Raw genomic sequence first — 17,124 nt, 5'->3', positions numbered from 1 at the left:
GGTAATGTTATATTCATAACTTCATTTAGCTTTGTTTTGGCAGACACGGCTTGAGAAGGGATGTGCGGCAACACATTTTTAAGGGGAAATAAACTTTTTTTTGTCAGAAGGCATTATGTCCATGATCACATAGTACTTGTATGGGAGTTTGCACATCCAGCTGAAGAACAACTAGCCACAACTGCAGTATCTCATGGTCATGGAAAGGTAGATGATGGAAGTGTAGGCACTTGTACCTTCTCATTCTGTTGCCACCAATTGGAAAGGCACAAACGTGAACCATTTCTTCTCCACAGTAGATCAACACACGTTATTCTTACTCCAAGCTTCTTCCCTTGTGAACACCTCCGATCTCCACTCATTTCTTCTTCTGCGTTAACCTGCAACAAGAAATCTCACTGGACTTAAGCGCCAGACAAGTCCCGCGCTGAAGTCCCGTGGGATTTCTTGTTGCAGGGAAACGCAGAAGAAGAAATTGTTGCAGGAAGTGTGCAAATCGGAGAGTAGTGTGTGAAGACATGGACATTTTTGAGGGGAAAATAAACTTTTTTTCGTTGCGAAGGCATTATCTCCGTGATCAATTATTCTGGGCTTTCGGTGAAGCGAGTGGTGGAAAAACAGGTAGGCGACAGTACTGTTTGTACAGTTTCTGCACAACGTATGAGTTGAAAAGGCATGTTGTTGTCACGTAAGGGCCCTGATCATGTTGCACAGACATTTTAACTGCATTTTGTGTCTGTTAAGAGGAGCAAAAGGCACTCTTTAGGATATGCCCCCAAGAAGTGTATTATAACTAACTGGGAGCTCTGGCCATTAGCTGCAGGATCTCCAGTTTGCTAGAACCAATTCTGGTCATTCTTTTTCCTATCGATAGTACTCGGGGACCTCTAGTGATCAAGACTAGGGTAAAAATCTGCCGAAGTTCCCCTTTAAGGGAAAATGAGAAAAACTATACCATGCCCATGAACACAAGAAGATTTATTTTTTATTTTGCCCATGTCCCCTCAAGGGCGTTGTACTTTTGTAGCATTTAGATTTATTTATTTTTTTGCATATAAAGCCTTATTTTCTTCAAAAAACAAAAAAATCAGCCAGTGAAGTCAGATATCTGGGGGGCGCTATCATTGCAGGTCTCTCCACTCCACTTTTATAAGTGGGCCAAAACAAATACAGGTCAGAGTTTTTGCAGTGTGACCTCAGTGTGAACAATCATGTCAGAATTTACGTTTCTGTCACTCTAGATAAACATTCGTCATGCGGGTCACTTCAGCAACATAACCTGTTCACACTGGAATCTGATATGGTCAACACTAAAAAGTGATGTGAGCAGCCAAACAAAAAGAAAATAGATCTGAGCAATTAATCAGAAGTGAGCTGCTTAGCTTGCAGTGTGAACGTAGCCAAAGTGTTGCATTGTAGAACTGCATAGACAACAGAAATGTTCTGTTTTGTCTCCATGCTGGGTTTTTTTTTATATTGTCTTCAATAAACACCAATTTGTTTTCCTGTTCAGAATAAAGACCCCATAAACATATGTTCTGTGTCCTGTTCTGGTTTAATTTTGCCACATTGCATTATTAGAAATTACACATCATGTAAGCGAGAATACCTGACAATAAAGACCATCCCACATAAAGTGGAGGATAGTTTGCCTCCACAGAGATTCTCACTGCAGTATTAAATTACAAGAACAGAAACAGCAAGGCTTAGCTAAAGAGCTCAGCGCTCGAGTTATTTCTGTAACTACCACCAACAAAAATGATAAACAGCTTCTCTACTTTTTGTAAAGAACTTTCATTATTAATTATATAACAGGCAAATAATGAGTCCACATTGTCACGGTAACATAATGAACAAACTCGCTGAGGTCATACAGTACCGGCACACAAACAACAACAATGTAAGAAATGAGTTTAAATTAAAATATAAAGAGACCATAGGCACTAGGTACAAAACATAATATGCAAATATGATTATAATGCTATGTACATATTCAACTTAAGATGTAGTGAGGGAAAGGGAAGAGCAAGCTACTCACTGACAACCGACTACATTTAAAATGTGTCTAAAATAATAAAAAAATAATAATGTGAGGGAAAAGAGTGAACTTTTGAGCGTTATCTGCAGTGAAGCTGCAGGAGTGGGGCACAGCTGTAGGTACATTAGATTCTTGGACAACTGATAATTATCATGTACAACATTTCATCAACAGCAGACTCTAAGGTGAACAATAACTTCTTTCTGGTCACTTCATTTCTCTGATACCGTGTCTGTACTGTCATACTATAATACTTTCACACACACACACACACACACAATACATGAATGTGTATCCTATTAAAAGACTCAAGGGAACTTGGTCCTCCTCTTTTACAACTGAAACTAATATCACATAGACTACAGCCAAGTGCAGACTACAAGACTTTAAAAATCCCCAAAAATATGTGTAACTGCTCGAATCAGAAATTTTTTGTTGCACAAATTACACAACTGATCTCAGACGAGGAGTAGTGATTCCAAGATCATGCCACGACTCAATTTCGTGACTGTAGCAAATAATCATAATATTCCACAGTAAGGGACGCAATACAGAAGCTGATTTGACTGGACCTTAGTTCTCTGAATTACACACCTATTTACTTAGAGAACAGACAGATCATGATGAAGCTTTAGAGTCTGATTATTTGCTCTGAGTACTAATTGTGCAATATTGCTAACCATTTCCTCGAATTAAAGCTACAATCCTCTCTTTTACCATCCTGCCAACTACAAACGGCTTTCAGTTTTTATCTGAAATTACTTTTTCATTGATCTGACAATTTGCTTTGAACAATGAATGATGAATTAAGTTATCAGTAGATTATGGGACAGTGAAAACAGCACAGGATAAAGTGAATACTTTACATATGAAACTTCGAAGAAAGTGAGTTCGACATTTGACACAGCTGAAAGTTGGATTTACAATAAATGAATAAATTATCTCGTAAAAAAAAAGTTCCTACCTGGAAATAAAAAAAAATAATAATATCAGTTTAAGGTTTGTGTGTGTGTGTGTGTGTGTGTGTGTGTGTGTGTGTGTGTGTGTGTGTGTGTGAGTGAGTGAGTGAGTGAGTGAGTGTGTGTTGGGTTTTATACTGTTTATCTATACAGTCACCAAACACAGGGACACTGAACCAAACCAGAGCCTGAACCCAGGATAAAGAGGTTCAGTGAATGTGGTGTTGAAGGTGTGGAGGTGGATCATTGTGTCAGAGGAGACTCTGTAGAAGGACAGAGTGCCAGAAGGACAGTCCACATACACTGCTACTCTACCAGAGGAGGAAGAGGAGGAGGAGGAGGGGGAGGAGGAGATGACTGTTTCTTTGTTATTGTGCCAGACAGAGTAACCAGCATCAGAGCAGAGCAGACTCCAGGACTGATCATTCCCTCCAAACTTGGAGGCATTGCTGTAGCCTTTTCTTCTGATTCTTCTGTAAGTCACTGCTACATCAACCTTTCCCTGCCACTCAACCTCCCAGTAACAGCAACCAGTCAGAATATTGCTACACAGCAGCTGAGTGAAGATATCAAATCTCTCTGGATGATCAGGATACGGCTGCTGTCCATTTAACAGTTCCACCTTCCTGTTATTGTCAGACAGTCTGAGGTGTCTGTTCACAGTGTTTTGGTCCAATATGAGTTCACAGAAATCTGATGGAGAGAAAGAGACAGTTTATCATCCCACAACTGATGGGTTTATTAGTTGTTATCTATTAGCAGACTGGGGTATCTGTGGCTCAGGAGTGGGTACTCCACTGATCACAAGGTTGCCATCTGTGTGTGAGAGGGTGAATGAAAGGCTAATTGTAAAGTGCTTTGGGATTATTGGGCGTATGTGACTAGAGCAGGTTGTCTACTAATTGGAAGGTTGTTGGTTCGATCCCCCCAATTATCCTTGAGCGAGATCCTGAACCCCAAATTGCTGGTGTGTGAATGTGAATAAATGGGATGGACTTTGCCGTGTGTGTGAAAGGGTGAATGTGGTGTAAACACGCTTTGAGTGGTTGGACTAGAAAGTTGCTATACAACTACAGGTCCATTTACCATTTAATGTTTTGCTGATTGACCAATTGACTAGTTGTTTCATTTCTAGTTTGATTCTTAAAACCATGAGGGGTGTGTGTTTGTAACCCTAAAATCTGTGTTGTCTGGGCCAATAGCTTCTGGTAGAGGCTTAAGACCTGTGTGCAACTCTTGAAGAGCACTATTGATTTACGATTGTCTATTGATAAATGGGTCTCATCTAGGTTAGGGGACTCAAGGACTCTTCTTAAAGCCAGGCCTGGAAAAGGAGGAGAGGAAGAGAACTTTAGTATGAAGCCTTTTAGTCTTATTTCGCTCAGGGGACTGCTGAATTTTCAGGCAGGTAGAATAGAATAGACTTCATCTTTGGTGGTTATTGAAGTAGATATGGTGTGGGTGGAGATTTTGCTTCATGCTTCTGAACAAGGCTGATGCACCTTCTGGGAAGGCAAAGGCAAAAGGTTTCAGGGGAAAGTTGATGGAGGTTGATAAAGCAGTCAACAAGGTATTCAATCACAGACTGTCAAAGATCTGGTTCAGGAAGAATCTAATACAGATATAGATTCCATCCAGGTGTCTGGTGGTGGATCAGCTCTTTTGTTTGCATTCAGGCCTTGAGGATACATGACTTACTTCTCAAATTAAATCTACTGATTCTCCCCACTCAGTAAAGGCACTAACAAGTCCATAGCATTTAAAATATTATACAGTTACTTACAGTTCCTTAATCCAGGTTTTAGCCTCTGTTCTCCACCATCCACCCTGAAGGAAGAAATGAAGTCAGAGCGGCATGTTTCAAACAACCTAAATCCTGATTTGGGGGAGATAACATGGCAATCATGTCCACTTTACGCAATGATTGGTCAGTTAAGGAATGTTACATTGCTTTCTCTCTCCAGCTCTTATTTTTCACATTTTAGGTGAACAGACCTGCCCACTTTAATTTGATTCACCGTGTCTTGCCCAGCTGTATGATGCTTTGTATGGACCAATCTGCTTCAAGCATACCCTGCCTTAAGGTTATTAGAATGACAGAAAAACATTGTGTGAACTCTTATTGTCTGTCCATACTTGAGAGTGTCCAGTCTCCAGAGTGGATTCTTCAGTCCAGCAAACAGCCACTTCACTCCTGAGTCTCCTGGAGGATTGGTACTCAGGTCCAGCTCTCTCAGATTGGAGGGATTGGAAGTCAGAGCTGAGGCCAGAGAAACATAGCCTTCCTCTGTGATCAGGCAGCTGGACAGCCTGACAAACACACACAAACAAGGTTGAAAAGTTAAGTTCTTTATTTTTGGGCAATTTTTCAAAGTTAAAGGATAGTGCCTGTAACATCCGTAGTTGTTCCTTCAGTTGAAAAATGTATCATGACACTACATGTAAAGCAGCACTTACAAAGAAATATGGATGTATGCTGACCTGAGAGTTTCCAGTTTACAGTGTGGACTCCCCAGTCCAGCAGACAGAAGCTTCACTCCTGAATCCTGCAGGTTGTTGTTACTCAGGTCCAGCTCTCTCAGACTAGAGGACTGGGAGCTGAGAACTGAGGACAGAGCTTCACAGCTTCTCTCTGAGAGGTTACAGCCACTCAGCCTTAAGCAGAATGATCAATGACATTAAACAAAATGTTTTATTTCTTATCTCTACTGGATACAATTATTTGATAGTATTAATATTTATGTTATCAATCCACCTACAGAGCTTTCTTGGAAGCTTTGACCACTGGCAGCAGCCTCAGAAGAGCCTCCTCTGAACCAGAGTATTTCTTCAGGTCAAACACATCCAGATCCTTTTCTGATGACAGTAAGATGAAGGCCAGAGCTGACCACTGCGCAGGAGAGAGTTGGATGTTGGAGAGTCTTTCTAAAATCAGGTAACGTTGGATCCCCTCCACTATGGATCTGTCATTCAGTTCATTCAGACAGTGGAACAGATTGATGCTTCTCTCTGGAGACAGATTCTTGTTGATCTTCTGATTAATGTATTCAACTGTTTCCTTGTTGGTCTCTGAGCTACTTTCTGTCTGTGTCAGCAGACCTCGTAGGAGAGTCTGATTTGTTTCCAGTGAAAGACCCAGGAGGAAACGGAGGAACAAGTCCAGGTGTCCATTTGGACTCTGTAAGGCCTTGTCCACAGCACTCTGGTAGAGATGCTTTAGTTTAGGTTTGTCTTTGAAGACCTTAGACAACTGGGATGTTGTTTGTTGTTCTGCCAGAAGGTTGACTCCAGAGCTGATGAATGTCAGATGGACATGAAGAGCAGCCAGAAACTCCTGAACACTCAGATGGACAAAGCAGAAGACCTTGTCCTGGTACAGTCCTCTCTCCTCTTTAAAGATCTGTGTGAACACTCCTGAGTACACTGAGGCTGCGCTGATATCGATGCCACACTCTGTCAGGTCTGATTCATAGAAGATCAGGTTGCCTTTCTGCAGCTGCTCAAAAGCCAGTTTTCCCAGAGACTCAATCATCTTCCTGCTCTTTTTATTCCAGTGTGTATCTGCCCCAGCTCCTCCATCATACTTGATGTTCTTCAGTTTAGACTGAACCACCAGGAAGTGGATGTACATCTCAGTCAGGGTCTTAGGCAGCTCTCCTCCCTCTCTGGTCTTCAACAAATCATCCACAACTGTAGTAGTGATCCAGCAGAAGACTGGGATGTGGCACATGATGTGGAGGCTTCGAGATGTCTTGATGTGGGAGATGATTCTGCTGGTCTGCTCCTGATCTCTGAACTTTTTCCTGAAGTACTCCTCCTTCTGTGGGTCAGTGAACCCTCTGACCTCTGTCACCATGTCAACACACTCAGGAGGGATCTGATTGGCTGCTGCAGGTCGTGAGGTTATCCAGAGGCGAGCAAAGGGAAGCAGGTTCCCCCTGATGAGGTTTGTCAGCAGCACATCCACTGAGGTGGACTTTGTCGGATCAGTCAGGATTTTAGTCTTATGGAAGTCTAGAGGAAGTCGACACTCATCCAGACCGTCAAAGATGAACACAACATGGAACTCTTCAAACCTGCAGATTCCTGCTTCTTTGGTTTCAGCAAAGAAGTGATGAACAAGTTCCACCAAGCTGTATTTTTTCTCTTTCAGCACATTCAGCTCTCTGAAAGTGAATGGAAATATGAACTGTATGTCCTGGTTGGCTTTGTCTTCAGCCCAGTCCAGAGTGAACTTCTGTGTTAAGACTGTTTTCCCAATGCCAGCCACTCCCTTTGTCATCACTGTTCTGATTGGTTCATCTCTTCCAGGTGAGGGTTTAAAGATGTCTTCTTGTCTGATTGTTGTTTCTGGTCTATCTGGTTTCCTGGATGCTGGTTCAATCTGTCTGACCTCATGTTCATCATTGACCTCTGAGGTCCCTCCCTCTGTGATGTAGAGCTCTGTGTAGACCTGGTTCAGAAGGGTTGGGTTTCCTGCTTTAGCGATCCCCTCAAACACACACTGGAACTTCTTCTTTAGGTTAGATTTAAATTCATGTTGGCACGCTGCAGCAACAGTTCCTGAATGAACAAAGAAAATGAATGTATGTAATGTAATTAGTAAGTGGAAGCTCCAATAAATATGATCAATGTAAAAAGTTTTTAGTTCAAGTCTCTTCAGCTCATCAGTTGTGAACAGTTTCTGTTATCAGAAGAATTCATAGATCTGATGTGTGCATCATATTAACAGCTAACTTCTCCCATGTTGCCTCCATTTCCTATTTCCTTCATGTTCAATCTGTTAATATGTTCTTACTGCTCTGCAGACAGTCAGCCAGCTCCTCCTGCTCCATTCTCCTAAGGAAGTGCAGTGTGATCTTCAGAAATGAGTCTCTGCTGCTCCTCCTCTGCTCTTCATCCTCACCATCCAACATCTCCTCATCCTCCCTCTGACTCTCCGAGCAATCTGGGTAATCTGGACTCAGAACTCTCTGGATCTTCTTCAGCTCGTTCTTCACAAAAGTGACAATGTTTTCCTCAAGCAGCTGGAACAGAATAAAATGTAAACTTTAACTCGTAGAACTCAACATCAGATCATCTGTGACAGACTGAAATCCTGCTGGTCTACAGAGTGCAGCATTGAGACTGGATCAGAACTGTAGTTCAGGATTTAATCATTGATTTACATTTACATACTATAAATATGGAGTCCAGTTCTGTCTGATGCTGATGGACAGACTGACCACTGGGAACCTCTAAGCTCCTCTCATAAACTCTGTGAAGCAAAGAAACACTCAGATGTTGTTCTGTCACACATAATTCAGGTAGTACACAAAATTAATGCTTTCATAATGTTAACCTTAAAAAAGCTGAAGGGTTTTCGTCTTTGAAACGAACAGGTCGATACATGGACCTGTCACTCTTCATGGACACACAGCTGGGTTCAGGAAGATCTGGTCTCTGCGTGAGGATTCTGTGAAAAACACTGATTGATTCAGGTTCAGATCTTCAGGACTTTTTCTGTGAATAAACTTATACTAGCTACTGGCAGAGCCTCAGAGACCAAGAGAAAAGCTGGTCTTCTTGCTGTGGGACTAGTCAGTAATATTAGCTGCTTCCTATGTCTGCTGTCTTGTCCTGTCTTGCTTGGTGTTTGTCTCTGTTAGCAAAGTTGCCAACTCGTTAGTTTTTTATCATAAGTAATGTAATCATAACAAACGTACAGATGTCCATATTTACCACAGTGGCTTTGCAAATCTTACATAGTCTTTGTGTTTAAGAAACAAATGAGAATCACATTCTATTCTTACGGATGAGCTGAGGGGTGTCCATCTTTGAAACAAACAGGTCGATACATGGACTTGTCACTCTTCATGGACACACAGCTGGGCTCAGGAGGATCTGGTCTCTGCTGAAGGACCCTGATGGAAACACAGAATTGCAACAAACAGTTAATCTTTTAGTGTTAGTCTTGAAAATTGGGTTTTGTTGGATGAAATCAGCAAACAAGTGGCTGTATTTTTATATAATAAGGGTTTTATGAGTTTTTTGACATCAAAGGCCTCTGTTTGTGACGGTTCTGGTCAGTCTTATCTCCATCTTTCAACTCAGCATGTTTAAACATTGTTACGTGTATAGATTTGTGTGTGTGTGTGTGTGTGTGTGTGTGTGTCTCTTTCTCTCTCTCTTCCCCAGTCCTGCAGGTGAGAGGTAGAAGATTGGAAGATTGGCTGCCAGCCTGTGAAAAGAGCCGTGGATTGGCTCACACTCCGGCCAATCAGAGACGGAGTGACCTTTGAAAAGCCTCTCTCTTGTTTTGCTCTCTCTCTCTGACTTTGCTTTGTTGGGCAGGAAGGTTTGTGGTGGGGACTAGGGACTGAGGTAAGACTGGGGTACCCTCTACATCTACACACGTAGAAAGAAATTGTTGTCACACCAGGTTATGGGTTGTTGTCACTGTTGTACTTTTATTATTTTTAGGTGCTTTTTGTAGGCAAGACAGTCAGGCTTTTTGTTTCCTTTTTTCTTTTCACACATAAGGTTCAGCTAGGCCCTTTATGATTGTACTTTGTTTTATTTGGCAAAACCCCACAGGTCCCTCTTCCCCCCCACATTGTTCAAACCTACATTCGTTGTTTACCTTTTCACTTAAATATTCCTATTATTAATATCCCATTTCTTTGACTGTCTTGCGTTCTCCTGAGTTCTTCTTTGTTGGTTGTCAGTGTTAATGTCTCCACGTAAGTGGAAACATAACAAACATCAACCGGAGATCCTTGACAGAAACCCAGTTGGGTCCAGTAGAGTCTGGTCTCTGCTGCTTCTTCGTGCTTCAACACAACACACAGTTTTTGACTGCGAATAATAATGTCAGGAAAACCTTAAAGAAAATTCTGGTTCATTTCAACTTGTGAAATCTTAACAAATGTGGCTATAATGACTATGGGCTGTATTAACTTTATACACTCAATCTCCATCGTACAGATTTGGGGAAATGAGGACTTGGGGTGCAATGTGAGCCTCCTATGGCTTTCTAAATAAACATGATTTTTACATGAATAATTTCAAATGCTGATTTCTTGACCAAAAGTAAACAGTAGTCACCTTGAACCTCCATAGAGATCTACATCCGATTTTAACTCATTGGCTGATGAGGAGGCAGCTGTGGGTTTGGATAAAAGCACTGTGTGTAAATGCAGCCATTTACCGTTTCAACCACCCTGCATATTCAACACAATAGTGACTGGCTTCCACTATAAGGTTGGAACAGAGTGGGTGGAGGAAAGATTCTAACTAAATGTTTGTGTTTTTTGCTTAATTGGTAAAACATAATGCAGTCCCTCATGTAAAATTGGTTTTTACGTGTTGTATTTAGTGATGACTCAATTCCACTTTTGCACAATACCAAAATGAAATATAAATAAATTACAAAAATGCATAAATTGCATTGGATGTTTTGCTTTTGTATTCCTTTAGGTTAAGATAACTCCACACAGCTGACATGGTGACAGCGCTGCTGACGTGTCTCACACACGTTCTAGATACTGTTGATGTGACACATGCTGCTCATTAGTCGCTCAGAGTGTAGTTAGTTTAGGTAGGCATTTATGTCATAATTTCGGCTAATGGATCGGATAATCAAATCACAACTTGTTGAACGTTGAATAATTTGAATAATTTTAGATAAGTGCAGTGATCTGAGTGCTGAGCTCTGACATGGAGAAGAGTCATGGACAGTTGGAGATCCTCATCTCACCTCTGAGCTTTGGTCCTTGTGTCATGTTCCCCACACAGAGTGCTTTTAGAGGGAGGGACTCCCTCCTCTCTGTCCTCACACTGATCCATAGCAGAGCCCACACCTTCACAAAGACACAACATCATTCATTACAACAGGCTTTAATCACACTTTCATTCTTCATTCTACCACCAGATGGAACCAAAGTAAGACACTATTTTACAGATTTCCAGTTTGGATAAAGGTTTCAGAAACTACTTCTATACAGTTGTATTTGTTGTCCACTAAAGAGCTCATATGGAGCAACTTTTAGTCTGCTGTGTGCTAGAATAAAGAAAATGCACTACAGGTGAATTCAAAGTCCAGCTCCAGTCACATGTTGGGACTGTTTTATAATGCAGACATCTCTCTGAATCTGAGACTGGACTTCATTCACTAATAAAAGTGAGGTCTGTCACACTCAGAGACATGTGTATTTAGAATAACTGACTGGATGTACATAAAGATACTAATGCAATGAAACCTTCTCATCTATTTTGTTGAATACGTTTAAGGGAACTGAAACGTATTCTGTGTACTCTCTGTACTAAGCTGCTCTCATATCAGATTTGTGTGGTTGAAATAAAATGCATTCCAGTCTACTGAGGTGGATCCAGTTAATGATAAAACTCTTTTTTCATCAGATCAGAGCGGCATCTTCATGTTTCTCTCAAAACATATTCACTGTTGCACATTAGTGATAGGAGAAGGGATGAACTAAGATTCTAAGAATTGTCTGCTGCTTCCACTTATAGCTGTTACAGATGTTTTATACATTGTTAACTTTATCTTGTTTTGACCTTTACAGTGTTGGATAAGAAGGATGTTAGGGAGGTTTTTATGGTTTCATGGTTGAACTAGTTCTAGTTTAGTTCTAGTTCAACCTTCATGTTGCAAATTAACACCAACTACATTTAAATATTAATAACAGACAACGGGCCTCATAAAAGAAGCAATATACAAACAAATGCTTTCTTATGTGTTTGTATCCATGATCCGTTCTTATTTTGTTTGCACACATTTTAATTCTGGGATTCGGTTTTCTTACGTTTTATGAGCTCTCTTGGATTAGATAAGAAAACTCATCTTGTTTTCACCAAAGCAAGGAAATTAACATAAAAAAAACATGAATATTTGGTAATAAAAGATTAGATTATATGTTTTCAAATAAACTATAATGATAGGATTATTACATGTGTGGGCTAGATAAATACTATTGGTCCATTGATCTCTATTGAAAGTATAAAAACCCTGGAATGATACTGCCTATGTTCAGCTTCTGAAAGGCTTCCATACTGCTCTGATGACATGAACGAACAAACCTACCTATCACAAATTTAAGAAAATGTTGCTGCATGAGGCCCAATGACAGTGTCCAAGTCAAGTTAGAAGACTCACTGTGATAAAGATACTCCATTATCCACAAACAGAATGTACTGTGATTGATGACAGTGATTGACTGTAGTTTATATAATGTGAGATTTATTTTATATGAATATCCTATAAAGATGCTGATGTTGTTGCTTTGTGTTGCTGCAGCTCTCAGACTGGTTAAAAGACTGAATATCATCAATGAAAAGATGATTTCAACAGTATCTGAGACATCATTATTGTTAAGAACTCTTACTGTAACATATCTGATGACTTTTATTAGCTGTTAATCACTAACCACGCCCCCTGTGAACAGCTTCAAACTCTGCTGGACTGTGGACAGTGAACGCCCCTGTAGCAACCAATAATGGATAAACTCTGATGTTGTCATAAGATTTATACATAGAGCTAGCTTAGCATGAGTGGAACAATGGATGGTACACAGTGAACATTCATGTTATTGTCTCTAATGCTGTGGCTGACAGAATACAACAGTCCTGTAATAAATCCAACCTTTGTGAAACTGGCAGCAGTTGATTCAATCTGTGCTCATTCTTTAGTTTCATGGTGTTGATGTACTGGATCACATTTTATTCTTCAGCTGTTTCTAATATTGTTTGCTCCTCTGTATACGTTTGTAAATGAAGGAGATCAAATATTAGACACAGAACTACAACAGCACCACAATGAATCAACTACAGTCATCTCAACTAAACTCTACAGTCTGCAGTCAACAAAGCACCACAGCACATCACTACTGTTATCAGATCAGTTTCACTGCACAAACGTTACGTTACCTTCTGATGGTGGAAATAATCTGCATGGAGCTGATGAGTGAAGGTGAATTAATGAGCAGCTTCAACCAGGAAACCAACCAGAGAAAGAACATGTAACTGACAGCAGGAGCTTTTCAAAGGTCTGTTGATTCACATACAGTCTCAACTCTCTGTATTCATCTTCAGACTGAAGTGTTCTTTAAGGAGGTATGATCACAGAGCAGCTCTGAACCTTGGAACCAACAACCTGGAACAACAAGTCAAACATTAATAGACAGTATAAAACCTTATCAGTTGGATTATAAAGGTCTGATGATAGAATTTAACCCTTGGTGACTTCTGAATCTGAACCCTACAACTAATCTGATTCACCAAAGTTAACTCTGTGTTCATTGGGTTCCAGCTGTGATGACACGCACGTGCACACTACTCTTCCGGGTCTGTTTGTGTTCAGCGTGTCACCAGCCAGCCCTGCCCCTTTAAGACTGTGTGTGTGTGTGTGTGTGTGTGTGTGTGTCTGTCTGTCTGTCTGTCTGTCTGTCTGTCTGTCTGTCTGTCTGTCTGTCTGTCTGTCTGTCTGTCTGTGTGTGTGTGTGTGTGTGTGTGTGTGTGTGTGTGTGTGTGTGTGTGTGTGTGTGTGTGTCGTACAGGTTCAGGAAGGAAAACAGGAAGAGAAGAGGTAGACATCCATGGTGACAGACAGACGTAGAAGAGCTAGCTCATGTTAATGCCTAGGTGTTTAGTACACAGCAGTGTCCAGACAGAATTTGACCAGGCCCGGTGTTGTGTTCTGCCTTTGCTAAAGAAAGGAATTAAATGTGTGGTTTTGAGAGAAGAGAGAGAGAGAGAGAGAGAGAGAGAGAGAGAGAGAGAGAGAGAGAGAGAGAGAGAGAGAGAGAAAACAACAACAAAAACAAGCGTTATTTCTTTATAATCTTCAATATCCATCAATCAAGGTTACAACAATAATGGCAGGCAAAGGTTTTTTTCCAGTAATTTTTATTGTTCGTTGCATTCTATATGTCGTTTGATTTAGTACATACAGTAATTATTTCAGTCGGTATCTTACCTGACGTCGAAAGCCGTTGTGTGGGAGGCCATGACGTCACCAGTTACGTCAGGGGCGTACCATGTTAACGGGGGATTAAGCTGTATATTTAATTCTGTTTCGTTCTCGTTTTATGAATGGTGGGGAATATTGAGTGGGTGTTACATTCAAACGCCATAGGAAATTCGAGCGATATTATGGGTAAAGTTTATTGAAGCTTGTGTCTTGGTAAAAGATATCTGTAAATAAATACCAGCTGAAGTGAGGATGGTTTAATCCACGTCTAGTCTTCAGGCAGGTAAGAAATATATAAGGATCAGTTCTCTGGGGAAGAGAAGTGGGGAGAGAGAAATTGCTGCTGAGACAAGTGCTGTTAATTTCAATCTAGTATGAGTTGATTTTTCTTTTGTTTTTTTTTTGTAAAAAATGTTTAGTTGTTTTTTTGTTGCTTTTGTTACGACCCGGCTCGTGGGGGAGAGGGAAGCAACATGAACCAGAATGTTTTTGGTAAAATTGCAAGTATTTATTTGCAGGGTTCACAAGAAAACCAGGAAAAGGGCTGTTGGATGCTGCTTAACTCAAAGAAACAAATATAACTTAAAGAGGTCTCTCCAAAATGAGAGATAGCCACTGACTACTTCAAAATCAAATTAAACAAAACTCTGACCCGTCATCAATAATCAAAAATACAAAGTAAGCAGCACCCTCTAAAACCTAGAGTGTCTAACATAAAATCAATCTACAGGTGTCCGGTGTGTGTCAGTTACCCCCACCTAGATCCTTGCCCAGTTTCCTTACCACAGTTCAGATTAAGGCAACACAGGAGACACTAGGATCTTATACTTAAACTATGGCTCTTACAGAAGTTAACATTTACAACAGGAGAGCACAATACACACAGGCAAACTGCCCATTCAACAGGTAGGCAGCTATTTAAATAGAGGAAGGCGGTAGATGATTGGAGGGACTGCCAGACGCCGCACCAATCAGATCACCGGCTGGAACCAGGAAGTAGGCAGGTCTCGCGCCAGCCAATCCTCGGCAAGGGGTCACACATCCTGCTTAACATGACCCAACTGCACAACACAGCTACACATCTCCAGATAATGGAGATGGCCTAACACTTTTCACATTTTGGGAAGCACTTGAATAAATGCCCACACAAAGGGACTTCTACCACAACGTCCTGAGTCTGCCTCCTACTTTTGACCTACTCCTGTCTTACACAGTGCTCTGTTAATGAGCACAAAGTGCAGCCAGGGGTAGGCCAAGGGATGTGTGTGTAGAGTTTTTCACAAAAGCTGCCATACCTGAATTAAACCGACGAAGAAGAGACTCCTGAGTCGGTACTGCACACGGTTAGCAATCTTACAGCATTGGCTGGATGCTGTCAAAACATCTATTTGTGTTATGTACCATTCTTGTTGAACACTGATTGCATAACCTGTATAAACATCAGAGTGACGTCAAAACCAGTAAAGACTCCTCCCCATCAGAAGTATTTCTACTTCCTCCTTCCTCTCCCTGAGCTGAGTGTTGGGGATTTGTTTGTATTGTTTCAGATCCATCTGTCATTATTGTTGATGAAGACTGCGAGAATAAAAGTGCTTTAATTCTCTGAATATGATGTTGGCATTGAGATGGTGTCGCACCTTTCCTCTATCTACAGTAGTGATGGGTCGGTCGCGAACGATCCGGCTCTAAGAGCCGGCTCTTTGAAGTGAACGACGGGAGCCGGCTCCTGATTGGGAGCCAGATCCGGATTTTTTTTTCAGATTTTCCCGTTTTTTCCTGTTAAAGCCGCGTGATTGGTCAAGATGTGTGGCGGCATCTGTGTATCTACACTGAGCAGGAGGGGGAGGGAGGGGTTACAGACACACACGGCACAGTGAGCACGTGAACAGGTGGGAGGGAGACGTGAGAGCGAGAGACCTTGGCGCTACATAGACAGAGACTACACACTGGAAAGGGCGAGGAAAATGAGTGACAGGAAACGTAGTAAAGTTTGAACACATTTTAATGTGATAGTTCAAAGGCAGAGTGTAGACTGTGCAAAGTTAAACATTTCATATCAAGCAGCTTTTTGTCTAATTAAGATGGGTCTTTGTTTTTGTGTTTTATAATTTATTTTTGTAGCACTCAGTTCCATGTTGACTATATTAATTAATCCATATAAATACTAAACATTTGATATAATGCATGTATTTACATTAGATATTCATTTTACACATAATTTGGTAATAAATTAATTTAAGCAAAAAAAAATATGAGGAGCCACTTGGGAGCCGAAAGAGCCGGCTCTTTTTAGTGAGCCGAGCCGAAGGAGCCGGTTCTCTAATAAGAGCCGGAATTCCCATCACTAATCTACAGTCACTGTCAGAGAAATCACTGATCAGTAGATGTAGTTCCACCATCTTTCCACTTGATGGTGCTAAGCAACCATCTAATGAGCTAAACATCAGCTCAGGACAGAAATGTGATGAGGAGCAGCAATTTGTATCATCAGCAGAATGTACAAGAACCCGTCAAACAAAACCATCAAACAGTGTTGACTGAATGACACTAAAGAACAAAAAGAGATCAGCACCCATAAGCGTACAAACTAGTGAACAAAAACCAAACTAGCAGTTATTCAGCAACTTAAAAGGTCACAAAAGATTACAAGGGCACTGGTTGAATCCTCTCAGATAACAGCCAGGCAATACTAGGAAATACAAACACTCTAGACTAACACAATGGTTCAATGGTGTGCAACCAACAGCGAGGCAAACTGATCACTAGTTCACAGCCACCCTGAACTGTGGACACACAAGCTGTTTAGGTGCAGCTGGGGTTGGTTGAAGACTCCTGATTGGTAGCTTCAGTGGAATCGCAGCCACACCAATCACAGATGCCAGGGGACAGCAACCAGGAAGTAGGCGGTCTCTGCTCCAGAAGGACCAATCCTCAACAGGGAATCACATGAAACACCACAATGAATATACACCAAACGACAACCAGCGGCGGAGGCTGTAACATTATCATGTAAACATGTTTTTTTTTTCATAAAAGATTCAATAAATTGTACATTTTGTCCTTCTGTTCTCCACATTAAGCTGATGATAATGAGTGAATTGTCTTTACCTCCAGTGCATTTAAAATGCTTCCTGTTTTTTGAGAAAAGGACACTCTTTTCC

General features: G+C 41.0%; 1 protein-coding gene and 1 long non-coding RNA gene across 3 annotated transcripts in view; both read right to left on the bottom strand.

Annotated features, from left to right (window-relative positions):
* Positions 1-17,124, bottom strand: part of LOC127368435 (uncharacterized) — a 180,533-nt gene that overhangs the window by 83,141 nt on the left and 80,268 nt on the right. The window lies entirely within an intron of this gene.
* Positions 1,537-13,717, bottom strand: LOC127368338 (protein NLRC3-like). 2 transcript variants are annotated; one of them, XM_051409018.1, is made up of 12 exons: positions 13,549-13,716; positions 12,922-13,147; positions 10,736-10,838; positions 8,790-8,900; positions 8,339-8,452; positions 8,176-8,254; positions 7,796-8,024; positions 5,757-7,560; positions 5,479-5,652; positions 5,134-5,307; positions 4,781-4,824; positions 1,537-3,690 (listed from the first exon to the last, which is right to left on the bottom strand). In XM_051409018.1, exons 3-12 carry the CDS (start codon positions 10,822-10,824, stop codon positions 3,143-3,145), a joined length of 3,366 nt encoding a protein of 1,121 aa, XP_051264978.1. In that variant the 5' UTR covers positions 10,825-10,838; positions 12,922-13,147; positions 13,549-13,716; the 3' UTR covers positions 1,537-3,142. The 2 variants fall into 2 exon arrangements, with proteins under 2 accessions (XP_051264978.1, XP_051264977.1); XM_051409017.1 differs by lacking the exon at positions 10,736-10,838 and having other exon boundaries at positions 13,549-13,717.

The sequence above is a fragment of the Dicentrarchus labrax genome, unplaced genomic scaffold (genome assembly GCF_905237075.1).
Source record: "Dicentrarchus labrax unplaced genomic scaffold, dlabrax2021, whole genome shotgun sequence".
Lineage (NCBI taxonomy): Eukaryota > Metazoa > Chordata > Actinopteri > Moronidae > Dicentrarchus > Dicentrarchus labrax.
The sequence above is the reverse complement of the archived record's forward strand: the minus strand, read 5'-3'. Positions and strand labels throughout refer to the sequence as shown.

Bases quoted from the DNA above. Each gene is read 5' to 3' on its own strand.
- LOC127368338 (XM_051409017.1), bottom strand. From the start codon at position 13,013: ATGTTCTTTCTCTGGTTGGTTTCCTGGTTGAAGCTGCTCATTAATTCA. The intron at 8,901-12,921 runs GTAACGTAACGT...TGTTTCCATCAG, and splicing joins ATTATTTCCACCATCAGAAG to GGTCCTTCAGCAGAGACCAG. The intron at 4,825-5,133 runs GTATGGACAGAC...TTCTTCCTTCAG, and splicing joins TGGAGACTGGACACTCTCAA to GGTGGATGGTGGAGAACAGA.